At 36.8% G+C, this 14,695-nt stretch overlaps 1 protein-coding gene across 2 annotated transcripts; it reads right to left on the bottom strand.

The window, feature by feature from the left end:
- Positions 1–797: 797 nt before the first annotated feature.
- Positions 798–12,488, bottom strand: CDK1 (cyclin dependent kinase 1). 2 transcript variants are annotated; one of them, XM_037139938.2, is made up of 8 exons: positions 12,389–12,488; positions 10,136–10,197; positions 8,766–8,922; positions 7,809–7,932; positions 6,589–6,759; positions 4,592–4,755; positions 4,346–4,487; positions 798–2,261 (listed from the first exon to the last, which is right to left on the bottom strand). In XM_037139938.2, exons 2-8 carry the CDS (start codon positions 10,170–10,172, stop codon positions 2,163–2,165), a joined length of 894 nt encoding a protein of 297 aa, XP_036995833.2. In that variant the 5' UTR covers positions 10,173–10,197; positions 12,389–12,488; the 3' UTR covers positions 798–2,162. The 2 variants fall into 2 exon arrangements, with proteins under 2 accessions (XP_036995833.2, XP_036995834.2); XM_037139939.2 differs by having other exon boundaries at positions 12,401–12,488.
- Between the last annotated feature and the right edge of the window lie 2,207 nt (positions 12,489–14,695).

Below are 14,695 nucleotides of genomic sequence, written 5' to 3'. Positions count from 1 at the left end.
CTTAAATAGATATAAAAACCCTCCTCTAGGATCTCGGGAAATCTCAAGCTAGAACAATTTCCACTGTATGCTCAAGCACATCAGTCTTACATTGGTGATGAAATAGACAGGCCTTTCCCCTCCTAAAGACTGAAACAAATAGAAAAAGTCAAACATTGCATAATGCCACATTTTAAGACAACTAAAATGATACGTCCAAGTTGTTAAACTCACCAAAAATAGTGATACTAGGCTATATCTGAATCAGCTTGGGAAACAAAAAAATTTCCCAGGCTACATTTACTAATTTTCAATTTTAGAATTGTTCAGGTTACAACCAGCTAGTTCATGTTTCCAATGTCAATAGATTTCAGAACTACTGGCCCCAAGACAAGCGCCATTTTATAATTAATCAGAAGCACCACAACGCAAGCCAATTGAAAAATATGCATGAGATGAGGATCCAGTTCAGTAACTTTTCAGTCACTAAAGCTGGCAAATACTACAAAAACGTGTACAGAAAAAGTAGGTCACTCATTACAGCTATTGATACTATTCTCCCATCTTATTGCCCTGGTCCACCAAGTAGGTTCTAAATAGATAAATTATTGACTTTTCCAGTTAAAGTCCACAGAGAAATAGTGAAGTTCCATGCTGCTTCTACCAAATCCACAAGGCCCCAAGCATTTATAACACCATGCATTTATATATTACTGAAACAAAAGATCAGATTTGCTGACAGTTTCTATTCTACAGGTGGTAGGGGGCAGGGTGAGGGTTGATGAATGCTGTCTCTAAACCACTGAGGGGTTGCAATCTGACATGAAAAACATCATTTTATTTCACTTTGTAGTTTAAGGAAACACGCCTGTAGATGTGCATTTCCCCATCTCAAATCTTTTGTTACCTTTCATTTACCAAATCTCCGCCATCGATTCTTAATAACTCTCCACAATGACCCCAAGTGACTTCCATATCCAAGGCTCTGCATTCTCTTACTGCAAGATAACTTCCACCAAAGAACTTACAACAAAGCCACCAAACTTCTCCTAAGTTCCAATGCCAAACAGTGACCCATATGTACACTTTCTCCTGCAGAGTGCAAGAAATTACAAGACAATGTAAAGATAACCCATTCCCCAGCCAATTTGGTGACAGGATCAACCACACATGAATGCCCGTTCTTGCCGTAAGTAAACGAACGGGAAGAAAAAATAGAGGACACGGGGTCAAAGGAAAGATGCACAACAAAAATGATAAAATTATTCTTAGACATTTCTCTTGGCTATAACGTTTAAATTAGGCTGGTAATAAGAATCACAGTGAGTATTATTAATTCCCAAAGTTAGTGATTTTTGCTAAATACTTGTACAAATACTTGAACCCTCTAAGAAGGCTGCTAATAAAAGCTTTATTTGCAAATTTTGACATAGTGTTCCTAAGTCAGAAATGAAAGCCACAATAACCACCCCTTTACATAGTTATTACCTTTGACCAAGGCATAAGAATTCACTTAGATAAATATCTTTCATAACCTACCTAAAAATAGGATAGCTCACAAATTCTCTCAACTGTTCTTCCCTGGTATGGGCAGCCTTTGATCTTTAACTATAAAACTTTGCAAATTTTGGCATACTCTAAGGCTATTCTTATAAGTTAGTAAAAACCTCTATAAATTTAGCATCATTTCTCAAATCTGGGAAGTTTTCTCACTCTGAATGCTTAAATATTTAAATCACATATTGAAATGCCAGTAGAAATTAACCCATGGCAAGAAACTGACAGGAAAATTTAAACATCCAGAGCATACAAATACTTCAAAGCATTATGAACTTTGAACTTAAAGAGCACACTTTCCTAAATTCCAACTACAGGAAAACTGGGCTGTTGTAAGGTTCGATTATGATTTAAGCTAACTTTCCCCAATTTCTGACATCAATATTAGAGTTATAGCTTTATTACAGTAACAAATAGTTGTTACAGTGAGATCTACACACATATACAGAATATATTTAAATTCATATAGAACAATATTTACATTTTTAAGTTACAACTTTTGAAGTTAGAAGATGAAGTACAGATCAAATTTTACGACAGAGAAAACAAAAATACAGAAGACAAAAATAGAGTTGAAGGTAAAATATAACTATCTGCTCTTGATACATGTGGAAACTGTCAGAAAACTATATCTTCTTAATCTGATTGTCCAAATCATTAAAATATGGATGATTCAGTGCCATTTTGCCAGAAATTCGTTTGGCAGGATCGTAGACTAACATTTTCTGGAGGGGAAAGATAAAAAGAAAAGAGGTTTTTTATTTACTGAAGGAATGAACCATTAAAAAAACTCCACAGAGCCTGAACTTCCTTACTAATAAGCCATAAGCTAATTGTAATGAAAATCTGCTAAAGGAACATTTCCATTAGTTCAATAAGTGAACCACCAACATGTCTCATCCCCTCTACTTCACCCTCTTCCTCTAGAATAGCCTATTCCTTCAATTTTACATATCTCAATATCCCCTTTTTGCTATAAATTGTGATTTAAGATACAAGCAATTCAGAAATAGCTTTAAAACTAAGATGTCCATTTAAGGAAGATATCTAGTTAATGATTTTACTTTGAGAATTAAATGTCCATCAAAATTATTTATAAACATTTTGAAATGGTGGCACTAAACTACAGTGATTTCTGATGTGGCTTCCATCAATTACAAGCAAAAACAAAACCAGAGTGCAATGGGTTATAATCATGGTTACGAGTCACTAAATGAATCAGACAACCCAATAGTAACTTATATATTACCAGAAAAAGATGATCAAGTTTAATATTGACCTTTAAGTTTATCTTAAAGAAATATTAATCTTAAAATCAAACCAACACATAGACAAGATACACTTTTACTATCTAGCTGCCATTTGAGCTCTTATATATATCTAGCACTATGTCAAGTGCTTTGCAAGTATCACGTTACTTAAGCCTCACAACAAAAGGCACAGTATTAGTTCCACTTTACAAATTAAGACATGGCAGCTCAAAGTTAAGTAATTTGCCCGAGTTCATAGAGCTAAGGAGTAATAAAGTTAAACTTCAAAAACAATGTATGGGCCCTGGCTGGTGTGGCTCAGTGGATCGAGCGTGGGCCTAGGAACCATGAACTAAAGGATAGTGGTTCGATTCCCAGCCAGGGCACATGCCTGGGTTGCAGGCCAGTTCCCAGCAGGGGACACACAAGAGGCAACCATACATTGATACTTCTTTCCCTCTCTCCTTCCTTTCCCCTCTAAAGATAAATAAAATCTTAAAAAGAAAATAAACAAAAACAACAAAAAACAATGTATGGGACAGTCCCCTAGCAACAAATGATCCAGTCAAGGAAGTCACTAGAGCCTAAGCTAAGGACCTCTGATTTTATAGTATTTGTGACTTTTGTTTTGTTAACTGAAGTGAAATATTTTGTATTCAAGAATTACAGAAGTTAAAAAGATACATTGGGCCCAGAATATAGAAGGTCTTTTATGTCAAATCAACAATATTGAGATACAAAATATTAAATAGCAGGTAAAGGACTTTGGACTTCACTGCAAACAACTGGGAAATCTGAGCTGAATTTGGTGGCACAATGACTCATAAAACATGAAAGGTGCCCAAAGACCAATTAGAACATGCATATGATGACATAGCAATAGATTATTTTTCACTATGTTAGTAACCTGCCAAAACATTTTTTTTCTAGAATGTTACCTGAGATTTATTCAAAATTACCTCCTTCTAAAGCTCAATACTTAAATACCATTCTAAAATAAACTTCCTGAAACAGGCTTAGGACAATGTATTTTTTTTAAATCCTAACAGCATTTTTGTCTTGTTTCTAAAGAAAACTGTTAGTTTGGAATGACAATGTAAGAGACGGGAAACATTCTCAAGAACTGTATCAGTCCTTCACCTAATGTTTCTGATGTAGAAACAAGGTACAAAATAAATAATGGGAGTTCATGCAGTGGAAAGCTTTAACACAAACAATATCAAGCACTAAGGGGAACACCTTTAACCAGGAAGGCTACTACAAATCAGCAACCTGAAAAACAACAAAGGTGTATTAACACTGACCTTTCCTGCACAGAATGTCTGTAGCTATCTATCAGATAAAAATAATAAAAATAATGAAAAGAACTATTGCTAATTCTCTTCTCTAAACCACCCAGTTTTCTTGGTATCTGAAATAGAACTAGTAATACAGTAAACATAACAGACATATTTGCTTAACTCACTAAATGTTAGTTTTCTTCCTATGTCCCAGTTAAAAGAAAGGGTTGAGAACATTCAGAATTAGCAGTGACAGTCAGTATAAAGGGCGCTCCTTACCGAGAGCAGATCCAAGCCATTTTCATCCAAGTTTTTGACATGGGATGCTAGGCTTCCTGGTTTCCACTTGGGAAATGTATTTTTATAGTCCTGTAAAGATTCCACATCTGGCCACACTTCATTGTTGGGGGTACCCAAAGCTCTAAAAGCCATAGCAAAATGAAAAATTATTAAGCATAAATATAATCTCATTATATTCATGCTGTCTTTAAAGTTCTTAACAGCTTAAGTAAAAAACAAAAATACCTGAAAATTCTGAAGAGCTGATCAATTTCTGAATCTCCGTGGAAAAGTGGTTTCTTAGTTGCTAATTCAGCAAATATGGTGCCTATACTCCAAATGTCAACTGGAGTCGAATAGCGAGCTGACCCGAGCAGTACTTCTGGAGATCTATACCAAAGTGTTACTACCTATTACAAAACAAATTTTCACATTGAATAACTATGGTGCATTAAATTACCTAAATATACACATTTATATTTCATTACAACCGTCTTTAGAAGGCCCAAGATAACACTGTTTAAATAAACTAACCATACAGAAAATACTAAATGGAAGATATTTCATTTCTAAGTTCTATTCATTAAGGTGGGGGGGGGAACCCAACAGATAAAAGCACACCAAATCTTTTCTTGCTTTTCAAATCATTAAAGCGTGGATCAAAAAAGTTCAGACAGCTTTAATGTATTTTTTTAAAGCCCATTTGACAATGAGTAATGGATTTGGGATGACACTGAACAAAGTCATGTACTGCTCATGTGCTAAAAACATGAAGAAGTCATTAGTGGTCTAAAGCTTTAGCACATAATTTATCACAATGGCAATAATATTACCTCTAACTTAAAGTTGAAGAGGTCACTAGCATTAGCCATGGGAAAATGATATGAAGTGACGATACAAAGAAGCTAACACATCTAACCAGATGAGCGTGGTGGGCTTTGATCTCGGGGAAGTCTTTGGGCTCAAGGGTAGACAGCTCCACAGAAGACGCTTTCCCAATATAAACATGTGCCATATAAAAATGCTTCAGTCAAGGACAAAAGACATACATGACAGCGGTTCCCTAATGAGCTAAAACATTTTTATTGTCTAGTGAAATCATCGCCGTTGTCATGTCACAGCGCAACACTACACTTTAAACGAAGTACTTAGTGTAGGCTAAGTGCATAGTGTTTATAAAGTCTCAGGTAGTTCACAGTAACCGCCAAGGCCTTCGGATTCACTCGCCACTCACTCTCTGACTTGCCAGGAGCAACTTTCAATCCTGCAAGCTCCATTAAGTGCCCTGTACAGGTGAACCGTTTAAAAAATTTTGTAGTGTATTTTTGCTGTACCTTTTCCATGATTAGACACACACCATTATGTTGCAACTGACTACAGTATTCAGTACAGTAACATATTGTACAGATGTGTAGCATAGGAGCAGTAGGTTATACCATAGAGCCTAATATATAGTAGGTCCTACGTTTGTGTGTCAGTGTATTCTACGATGTTTGCTCAGTGCCAAAATGGCCTACAGAGGCACTTCTCAGAACAGATCCCGGACATCATCAAGCAATGCATGACTATAATCCTATACAGTTCAACATTTTCTTTCCCTCCAGAAATAACAAATGAAATGACAAATCATCAACACAACACTGATGAAACATGTAGCTCCTAAATGTATGTGAAACAGTACCCCATAAGCAACAAAACTGGTCTTTCAATCAATTTGATTGTGTATCAGAAAAGATCTAATCAGGAGACAGACAGAAGCCACCTGGTGAATGAATAGGGGAAGTTTAATATATAGGATTATTAACTATAACAGGGGATTGGAATGAGAAACTGACTGGTAAGAAATAATGAAAACTCTAAAAACTATAGCAAGGAAAATCCTTCCCCTCTGCAGTGCTTTTCCAGCAATAGCCTGCTGACAAAGCATAACATCTCACCAGCGAGAAGAGAAGAGAAGAGAAAAGAAGAGAAGAGAAGAGAAAAGAAAAGAAAAGAAGAGAAGAGAAGAGAAAAGAAAAGAAAAGAAAAGAAAAGAAAAGAAAAGAAAAGAAAAGAAAAAAGAAAAGATTCCAATTCCATTTTCACATAGTATACAAAGAAGGGTGAATTGGGAGCTGAGGCAATGAACTGATACTGGCAGAGTCGAAACTTTTGACATTTCTTTCTTGACTCAAAGAACAAATATGAAACAATCCAGCAATCACATATATTCAAAAGCACCAAAAACATACAATTCTACCTACCTCATGTGTATATACTCTAATAGGTATTCCAAAAGCTCTGGCAAGACCAAAATCAGCCAGTTTAATTGTTCCTTTGTCATCAATCAATAGATTTTGAGGTTTTAAGTCTCGGTGTAGAACTCTTCTAGAGTGACAAAAGACAATCCCTTGTAGGATCTGGTACAAATAGCTCTGGAAGAAGGAAACATGTTAGAAAATTAACTGTATAGCACATAATGATTTTCTAAATAATCTTGGTGAGTTTCTTTTGAAAAGAGAAGTTATAATGCAGTGAAATTTAACTACCAAAAAGGCTGTCAGGCCATGTAAGATGAACACGTATTTGAAGGTTGAAAAGCCCATTTATATACAACATCATGTTTGTGCCCCGAAGACAAAGATAGTCACCTATGAACACATCTATAGCCATTGAGCTCATTTTGTCTTCTTTGACTGATTTTTGGTCCCTCATTCTTTAAGTCACAAGTTAGTCTTCTGTACAAAAGTTTCTTATACTTTTTCTCTACACACTGATAGCAACTCTATTTCTATCCTGAATAAGTTTGGTCATTTTCAGTTTGATCTGTTTATCTTTACATATTTATTTCCTCTTTGGAGACACCGGTCAGATTTCAAAAGAAATAACAAAGAAGATACTATGATTATGTTTAAATACATACAATGATCAGAAATAGCTGTTTAGTAGTTCAGAGGTGTTTTATAACACACCTGAAGGAGTGGTTTGCCCAAGCTGGTATAAGGATCAGACATTTTTACTCTGTACACTTCGCTACTCTTTAAACAATTATGTATACATTTATAGTTTTTAACAGATCATAGTGTCTACAATTAATTAATCAAAAACAGATTCAAAACCAGAAAAAATAAAACCACCTGCCACCTCCACCTTGCCCCAGGCTTTTGTTACTTTGTTTTATTAATTTGACAGCCAAATAAAGACCAGAATATCTTAGTTTCCAACAATACAATACATAATTATTAGTTTTATTTTCTCGGATACCACTCTTCACTTTATAATTAGAAGCACTATTTAACAATAAAATGGTAACTGTTAACAATCTAATCTGACTGTGGAAAGAAAATGAAATACCCTCTTTTTCCTCATTCTACTTTCTAACACTTTTCCCAAGCAAATTCCTACAAAACACAGGCACCTACATAGAGTAGGCCCTTTACATTCACAGTGAATAAGTACTAATAAAATAAGGCAAGCTTCTCACCTTAACAAGTGAAGAATCCATGAACTGACCAGGAGGGATAGAATCCAAGTATTTCTTTAGATCCATGGAAAGGTATTCGAAGATGAGATATAACCTGGAATCCTGCATGAGCACATCTTGAAGACTAAAACAATAGAACAATTATATAAAAAATATAGAATACACATTTTTGACCTCATAAATTAACTTCCCTAAATTTCACAGTGGCTTTAAGATATTTTCTCTGACAACAAATATACACTGTTTTGAGAAAGAAGAGAATGGTAGCTTCCCTAGTAAGAACCTTCCCTAATAGTACTAAACAAGAATTTGAGAAGAAATCTCAGGGCAGCAATTGAAAATTAAGTTGTATAGGACCTGCTAACTCTCAAACTACTTACATTCCAAGACATTTCTAGGCTGACTGGTTGTTGTTCAGAGCTTGTCTTTCTATTGAGATAAATTACAGAAATAAATTTTGAAGTAGTATCTGACCTTAATAATTGCTATCTCCCCCGACAAATTCAATTAAATCCTAACTTGGACCTCTAGAAAGACAACCCACCCCAAAATATTAGCCCTCATATTTAAAAAGGAGGAAAGAAAAAAACTATACTTTTTTGTCTGACCTCACTTGCTGTCTTAGGACTCTGATTAAGGAATCCTGAAGGACCAGAGCTCTGAGTGAAAAGAATTAACAAAGTTCAGTGAACAGGTCTTCCTTTTCTCCCACAGCCAGTTTACCTTGATTTTTCAGCCCCAAATACTAATCTCTATAACCAAGTTCCTCTAACTCTGTTCCTGCTTGCAATAGCCCATTTTTCCTATGACCAGCCTCCTCAATTAATAAAAACAGTGGGGTTCTATTCCACCTAGTAAGGTACACAAAAACTAAGCAAATGTAGAATTTCCACGATGAGACACATTTTAAATAGCATGCAGACAACATGCTGTTTAAATCCAGATCTTGTACCATACCTGACTATATTTGGGTGACGAAGTTCCTTTAAAAGAGAAATTTCTCGAATTGCAGTACTAGGAACCCCTTCTTCTTCACTTTCTAGTCTGATTTTCTTCATGGCTACCACTTGACCTGTGGTTTTATGTTTACCCTTATACACAACTCCATAGGTACCTGAAATAAACAAAGTAAATGTCTGCTGACACTCCTCTACCAACTAAAAAGATTTTAAAAAATGATTGAATCCCATAAGGCGTTACATGATAGAAATGTCTGCTGCATCCAGATAAGAACCATCTTACTCATAACTATACCCTCATCACTTCCAAAAAGAAATTGAGGGTAACTACAACCTACTGCACCTGTAATTGGGAAATAAAATTCATACAGTCATCACAGGTTTTCCATACATTTAAATCACCAGTAATTTTTCAGCATACATTAGAGAAAATGGACACTTTGCAAACTGAAATTTATCTCCAGTCAAACATCTGGCCCTACAATAAGGTAGATATAAAATACAATAGATAGATAGATTTTGGGCACAGGCCATATTAACAGGAGCCACTGCGACAGTTTCCAAAAGCTCTGTAATCAGTGTGTCACTCATCTCAAATATGGTCAATAATCCTCATCCAGAGAAGAATGGGGTAAAGGTCACACTGCTAACCACATAGCAGAAAAGCTCCACACCCCTCCAGAAGTTGGTAAGAACACTGATTTTGATACTTGGGCTGCATACAATAAGCAACAACGTCAATACAGACTGATCTGGGGATGGAGATGGCAATAATAAAGATGGATCATTGAACTAAATCAAGTCCATACACATGATAATACGTAATCTCCTAGAGAGTGGTTTTTAAACTGTGGTTGGAAAATTTAGGGAAGTCTTGAACCCTTAATTATTGGGTTAACCAAAAAGTCCATTTAGTTTTTTTCTGTAAAATATAACACACGTTTTTTTCATTTTTACCAATAACTTTATTGATTTGAAAATTTAGATAAAAAATATTTACCAGCTTAAAAATAATTGTAGGCAACTAAAAGTCTATTGTGAAATTTAACATAATTCCGCTCCCAACACATATACAAGACATCAATAGTTTTATCAAAATACAAATATTGTTTTAATTGGTTAGTATTATAAGATTATCAGGAAGGAAGGTTATCAGGGAGTCATCAGAATAACATCATTTCTCTTGAAATGTGAACATTCTTTGTTATTTTTGTGTTTGTTTTTATGCAAAGAATGTGTATTAAGGCACATCAGTAGGGTAAGATACATTAAAGGTTGAATTTTAGTAAAATACCATACATGTCTTCAAGTCACAGATATTGTAGCATCATTAAATCATTTGAAACTTTTATTTTAAAAAGCACTCACCTTCTCCAATTTTCTCTATTTTGATATAGTCTTCCATTGTGAATCAATTGCTACAGTAGATGCTAAAATGAGAGGAAAAGATTATGTAACTATATGCCACTAATTCAAAGGTCAGTCTTAAGTTACTAATGAGATACTATATGTAAAGATGTTTCCACTAGTACAGTATTACTTTGCCATAAATATTAATTATTAAAAAATATTTACAGGGGAAAGGACTCATGCAATAAGATTTTCCCACAATTTCTTAGCTCCTTAAACATTAGAAGTATTTATACATATATCTTATACCAGTGATTTAGCTTCTTCCAAATAAACCCTCGATTTGAGACATCAGCCTATCTGTGCATCCCAAACCAAAACCAGATGTATGTTTTCTTATGGAACACTTCTAAGGAGCACACTGTATGGCAAACACTCAGATATTTCAACAAATAATGTTATGTGACTGAGTTCTCACTGCTTTATGATTTTATGAAGATAATCTTAAGATAAGTGGAGAGCTAAAATGAGGTCACATTGCTGATTTATTAGAAAAACTGTCAAGGGCCCTGGCAAGGCAGCTCAGTTGGTTAGAGCAGCACCTGATGATAACCCCAAGGCTGGGCGTTTGACCTGGTCAGGCCACAGACAATATCAACCAATGAATGCATCAATAAGTGGAACAAAAAAGACATTTTTCTCTCTCCCTCTAAAATATATAAATTTTAAAAGAAAAATTATTAAAATCGTAAGTGTTTAAATTTGCTCCAGTGACTTTTAACTTCCTCCTGTTTTTAGCAGTCATACACACAAACAGGATGAAGACTTCAAAGGTCCTTTTTGGAGGAGTAGAAAATATCACTTAGCGCCCTTAAAAAAAAAAAAGACTCAACTTCACAGATAAAATTCTATCCTATGCAATCTCAAGAACAAATTTTAAAAAATACTTGAATAGCAAAGAATGGTTAAAAGAAAAGTTGAAATGCTGACAAGTTCGCCTCAGTAACTTTGCCAGTGAAACTTTAGAAATCCAAAGCACACTGATTTTCTAACACACGCATCACTGTTAAGATCATATATAATAAAGATCACTGAGTAACTGACCCTTAAGTTCCATTTCTCATATTCATCTTCAAAATCATCCCAGAAATAAAATGAATAAATCACCTTTTTTAAATGAACGAAACTGGACTACATTGGCCCTGAGTGCCAATCTTAAAGATTTTCAATTTCAGGAAATGGCACTGTAAACTTAAGTAAGATAATTAGCTTTTCTTCAATATCCAGATTTACTATGTCTAGTGCACGATAAAATCGCCGAGCGCACTTTCAACGAACAGTTGAAAACCAACCCGGTTTCAAAGCTGGGTTTAAGTCCCCTTCCTCCGTTTTCCCGTTGTGACAACTCTAAATAAGGCCAAGCTTTAGGCCTTCTGAGTGCCTCCTAGGGCTCTATACCACGCAGCGTGTAAAAAACACCAGTGGCTTCATCTCCTACCTAGAGACTTCCAGGACTTCAGAGGAAGTTATGTTGTGCACATTAGTATTAAATAAAAATCGGTTAAAATATATTAAAATCCACATATTTATCTTCTGACATTTCTTAACTTGCTTCTTTTTGCTAATTCCATACATGCAGCCACCATACGCATCAAAACAAAACAAACAGCCGAATTCCCCCTCGCCTTCTGCCTTGACTAGGTGTTCTTTAAAAAGCTCTGGGCGTTCAAGTTCAAGGCCATGGGCACAGAGGCAAGTTCGAGAAGGCCCACAGGTTGGTTCATAGGATCGGGCTTTGGGTACCCGGCCTAAGAGCGGTCTTGCTTCCCACCCACGCGAGGACAAAGGACCTGGGACCGAACTTGGCTTAAGCGCTCGGCGCGGTCGAGACGAAGCACGACGCGGCTTCAACTGCGACACAAAACCCTCCTTAGCCAGGTGAACGGCCTCTTCCTGACAACAGCCGACCACGACTACGGACGGCAACTCAGACGCCAGGCCAGCCCCCTCCCTCCCCGGAGTAAACCTGCCAGCTCCGCGCTTCCCCACACCTCGCCCGAAAGCCTGGTCCGGCGTCATTCACTCGGCCCGGGCCGGGGGCTCCAAGTGAAGGCTAGGCCCGGCATCCTGAGCCTCGAGTGGGCCCCACGCAAACCCCGGCTGCCCACTTAGCCGACGGACGGTACCATCCGGTCCCTCAAAGGCCCGCCAAAGCCACCAAGCCGCCCCCTGTCAGCCCCATACGCACGACCCGGACCCCAGCAACTCTACCCGACTAATCACCCCGCAGCGAAAGCAGCGCCGGCTGCGGCTACCACGTCGGCGTTACTGTCTCAACTTCTCCGAGCCAGCTTGGAAGGTAAGTGCAACCAGTTTCAAACTCACCGCGCTAAAGGGCCCGGGATCCACCAATCAGATAACGCGTAGACTTTCAAAGGAGCCAATCAGAGCCAAGTCACGCTTGATTCGGCCTTCCCCGGTGGCTGGAGCGCCAAACCAGAAGAAAACGGCGGCTTCAGGAAAAGCAGAAGGGCGGGCGCAAACTGAGTCTCTGCGCAAGCGCTGTCTTGACTCCCCGGAGAGCGTAGTCCTACTGTTTCTAGTCATCAGAGATCTACTATTAGCTCTGAGTCGGTTTCTTTCGCCTCCCAATATTAGCACAAATATTTTAGTGTACACATATAGGTCGTCACGAAATTGATACTATGTTTGCATCCATCTTCCATTACTTTCATTTTTAATACTTGAAGGTAGTGCATACTTATGTTTTTCTAAACGGATGATTTTTGGGCTGGAACAAAGGAGCATATTTTAATAATTACTTAAGAAGACAATGGGAAACTAAAAGATGTTCTCAACGATATAAAGAATATATATGTAATATATAAACGGGCTTTGTTTTTACCTCACTTTTTAATTCATCTTGTATTTGTTTAAAATTTTACTTATTTAAAAATAAAAGACAAAATTTTACATTTAAAAATGTTTAAATATTTTCACATCAGTATTTTAAATGTTCTTTAAAACAAAACAAAAATCAAAACTCTATACAGAAAGAAAAGGAGATCTAAATTATACTTTTAAAAAGTCAAAAACTTTCTCTTGCCCTGGCTGGTATAGCTCACTGGATTGAGCGTGGGCCTGCGAACCATGCGATCATTCCCAGTCAGGGCACACGCCTGGGTTGCAGGCCAGTTCCCAGTGGGGGACACATGAGAGGCAACCACACACTGATGTTTCTCTCCCTCTCTTTCTCCTTCCCTTCCCCTCTCTCTGAAAATAAATAAATAAAATATTTAAAAAAAAAACTTCTCTTTAATTGCTCTTTATCTTATCTTTAACAAAGACTTACTTCAGCACTTAAAAAATCATGCTTAAATACTGAAGAAAATAAAAAAGTAAAATAGAACTGCAGATAGTAAGAGTCCCCTACTAAGAATTTCTCTTTGTATTGATCCTAATGGGATCCAGAACAAAGATTGATTGCCATGACCTCTTAAAATATGTATTAGATGACCCAGATTAGGATAAGGAATCGAACTAGTATATCACATCCATGTAAGTATTTAATACCTTTTTCCATAATGAGTAGCATATCCCATCTGGCCCTGTACTGGCAGAAACAATGTTATGCTCCTAGCTGACGTAGGTGGAGCATTCATAGTAAGGGCAGGGATTTGGAAAATCTCTGCCTAAACCTAGTAACCTTTAAAGCTTACATTCAAAATCCCAAATTAACATTTTAAATGAAAACTGACTACCCCAGAGACATGTTCTTAGAAAGAATACTGTTCTCTGTTAGTTGAAGGTACTGATTTGAATGAATGATGAATTATATATATATATATATATATATATATATAATATAATCTCTCTGGGGGGCCCAAGTAACAATTTAATTTACATTATCTTAAAAGCAAGCAGCAGTTCATTATATCCACTCTGCACTCAAAATTAAGAGAACACAAGCTTCCACAGCTGTGATTCTATATTTTTTAACTTAACTCAATTATGTTTGTTTTGAAGTTTTAAGGGTTATTGTAAATTCATGCTACAGGTTGTTACACTTAGGGTCCACTTTTATTCAGTGTCTTTAAAGTGCAGTGCTGTATTTCATAAAAAGAAAAATGAATCAGTTACAACTCCGGTTGTAGGTGTGGGGTAGGAGCACACATGGATTACTTGGAACACTCTTCTGGCACTTATGTTGTAAAATGCTATAAGGTGATATGAGAACATAGAGGAGGAAAGTATTAATTTAAACGCAGAAAGTAACATTTGAAGAAACAGGAGAAAAAGTTGAGGGGTGGGCCTTCTAACTACTGGAAACGTCATGGGTGAAGCCCTGAAAGTCTGCCCAAGCGATTCCGCACGACTCCATTGTAGGATGCAGGATCCCTGTGGGGTTAAGTAGGGAAGAGAGTTTGGAGTCAGAATTTTCAAGAGCCCTGAATACTGTGGTAAGGGGCTGCTCAGGGGAGGGACAGCCTTGGAACCAGACTTCAGAACTGTTTTAGAGGTGATATGAACAAAGAACTGGAGAGGAGAGGATGGAAAGGCAGTGCTCCAAAGAATTTC

This window comes from Artibeus jamaicensis, unplaced genomic scaffold, assembly GCF_021234435.1.
Source record: "Artibeus jamaicensis isolate MK-2021 breed Jamaican fruit bat unplaced genomic scaffold, CSHL_Jam_final contig_332, whole genome shotgun sequence".
Taxonomy (NCBI): Eukaryota; Metazoa; Chordata; class Mammalia; order Chiroptera; family Phyllostomidae; genus Artibeus; species Artibeus jamaicensis.
The sequence above is the reverse complement of the archived record's forward strand: the minus strand, read 5'-3'. Positions and strand labels throughout refer to the sequence as shown.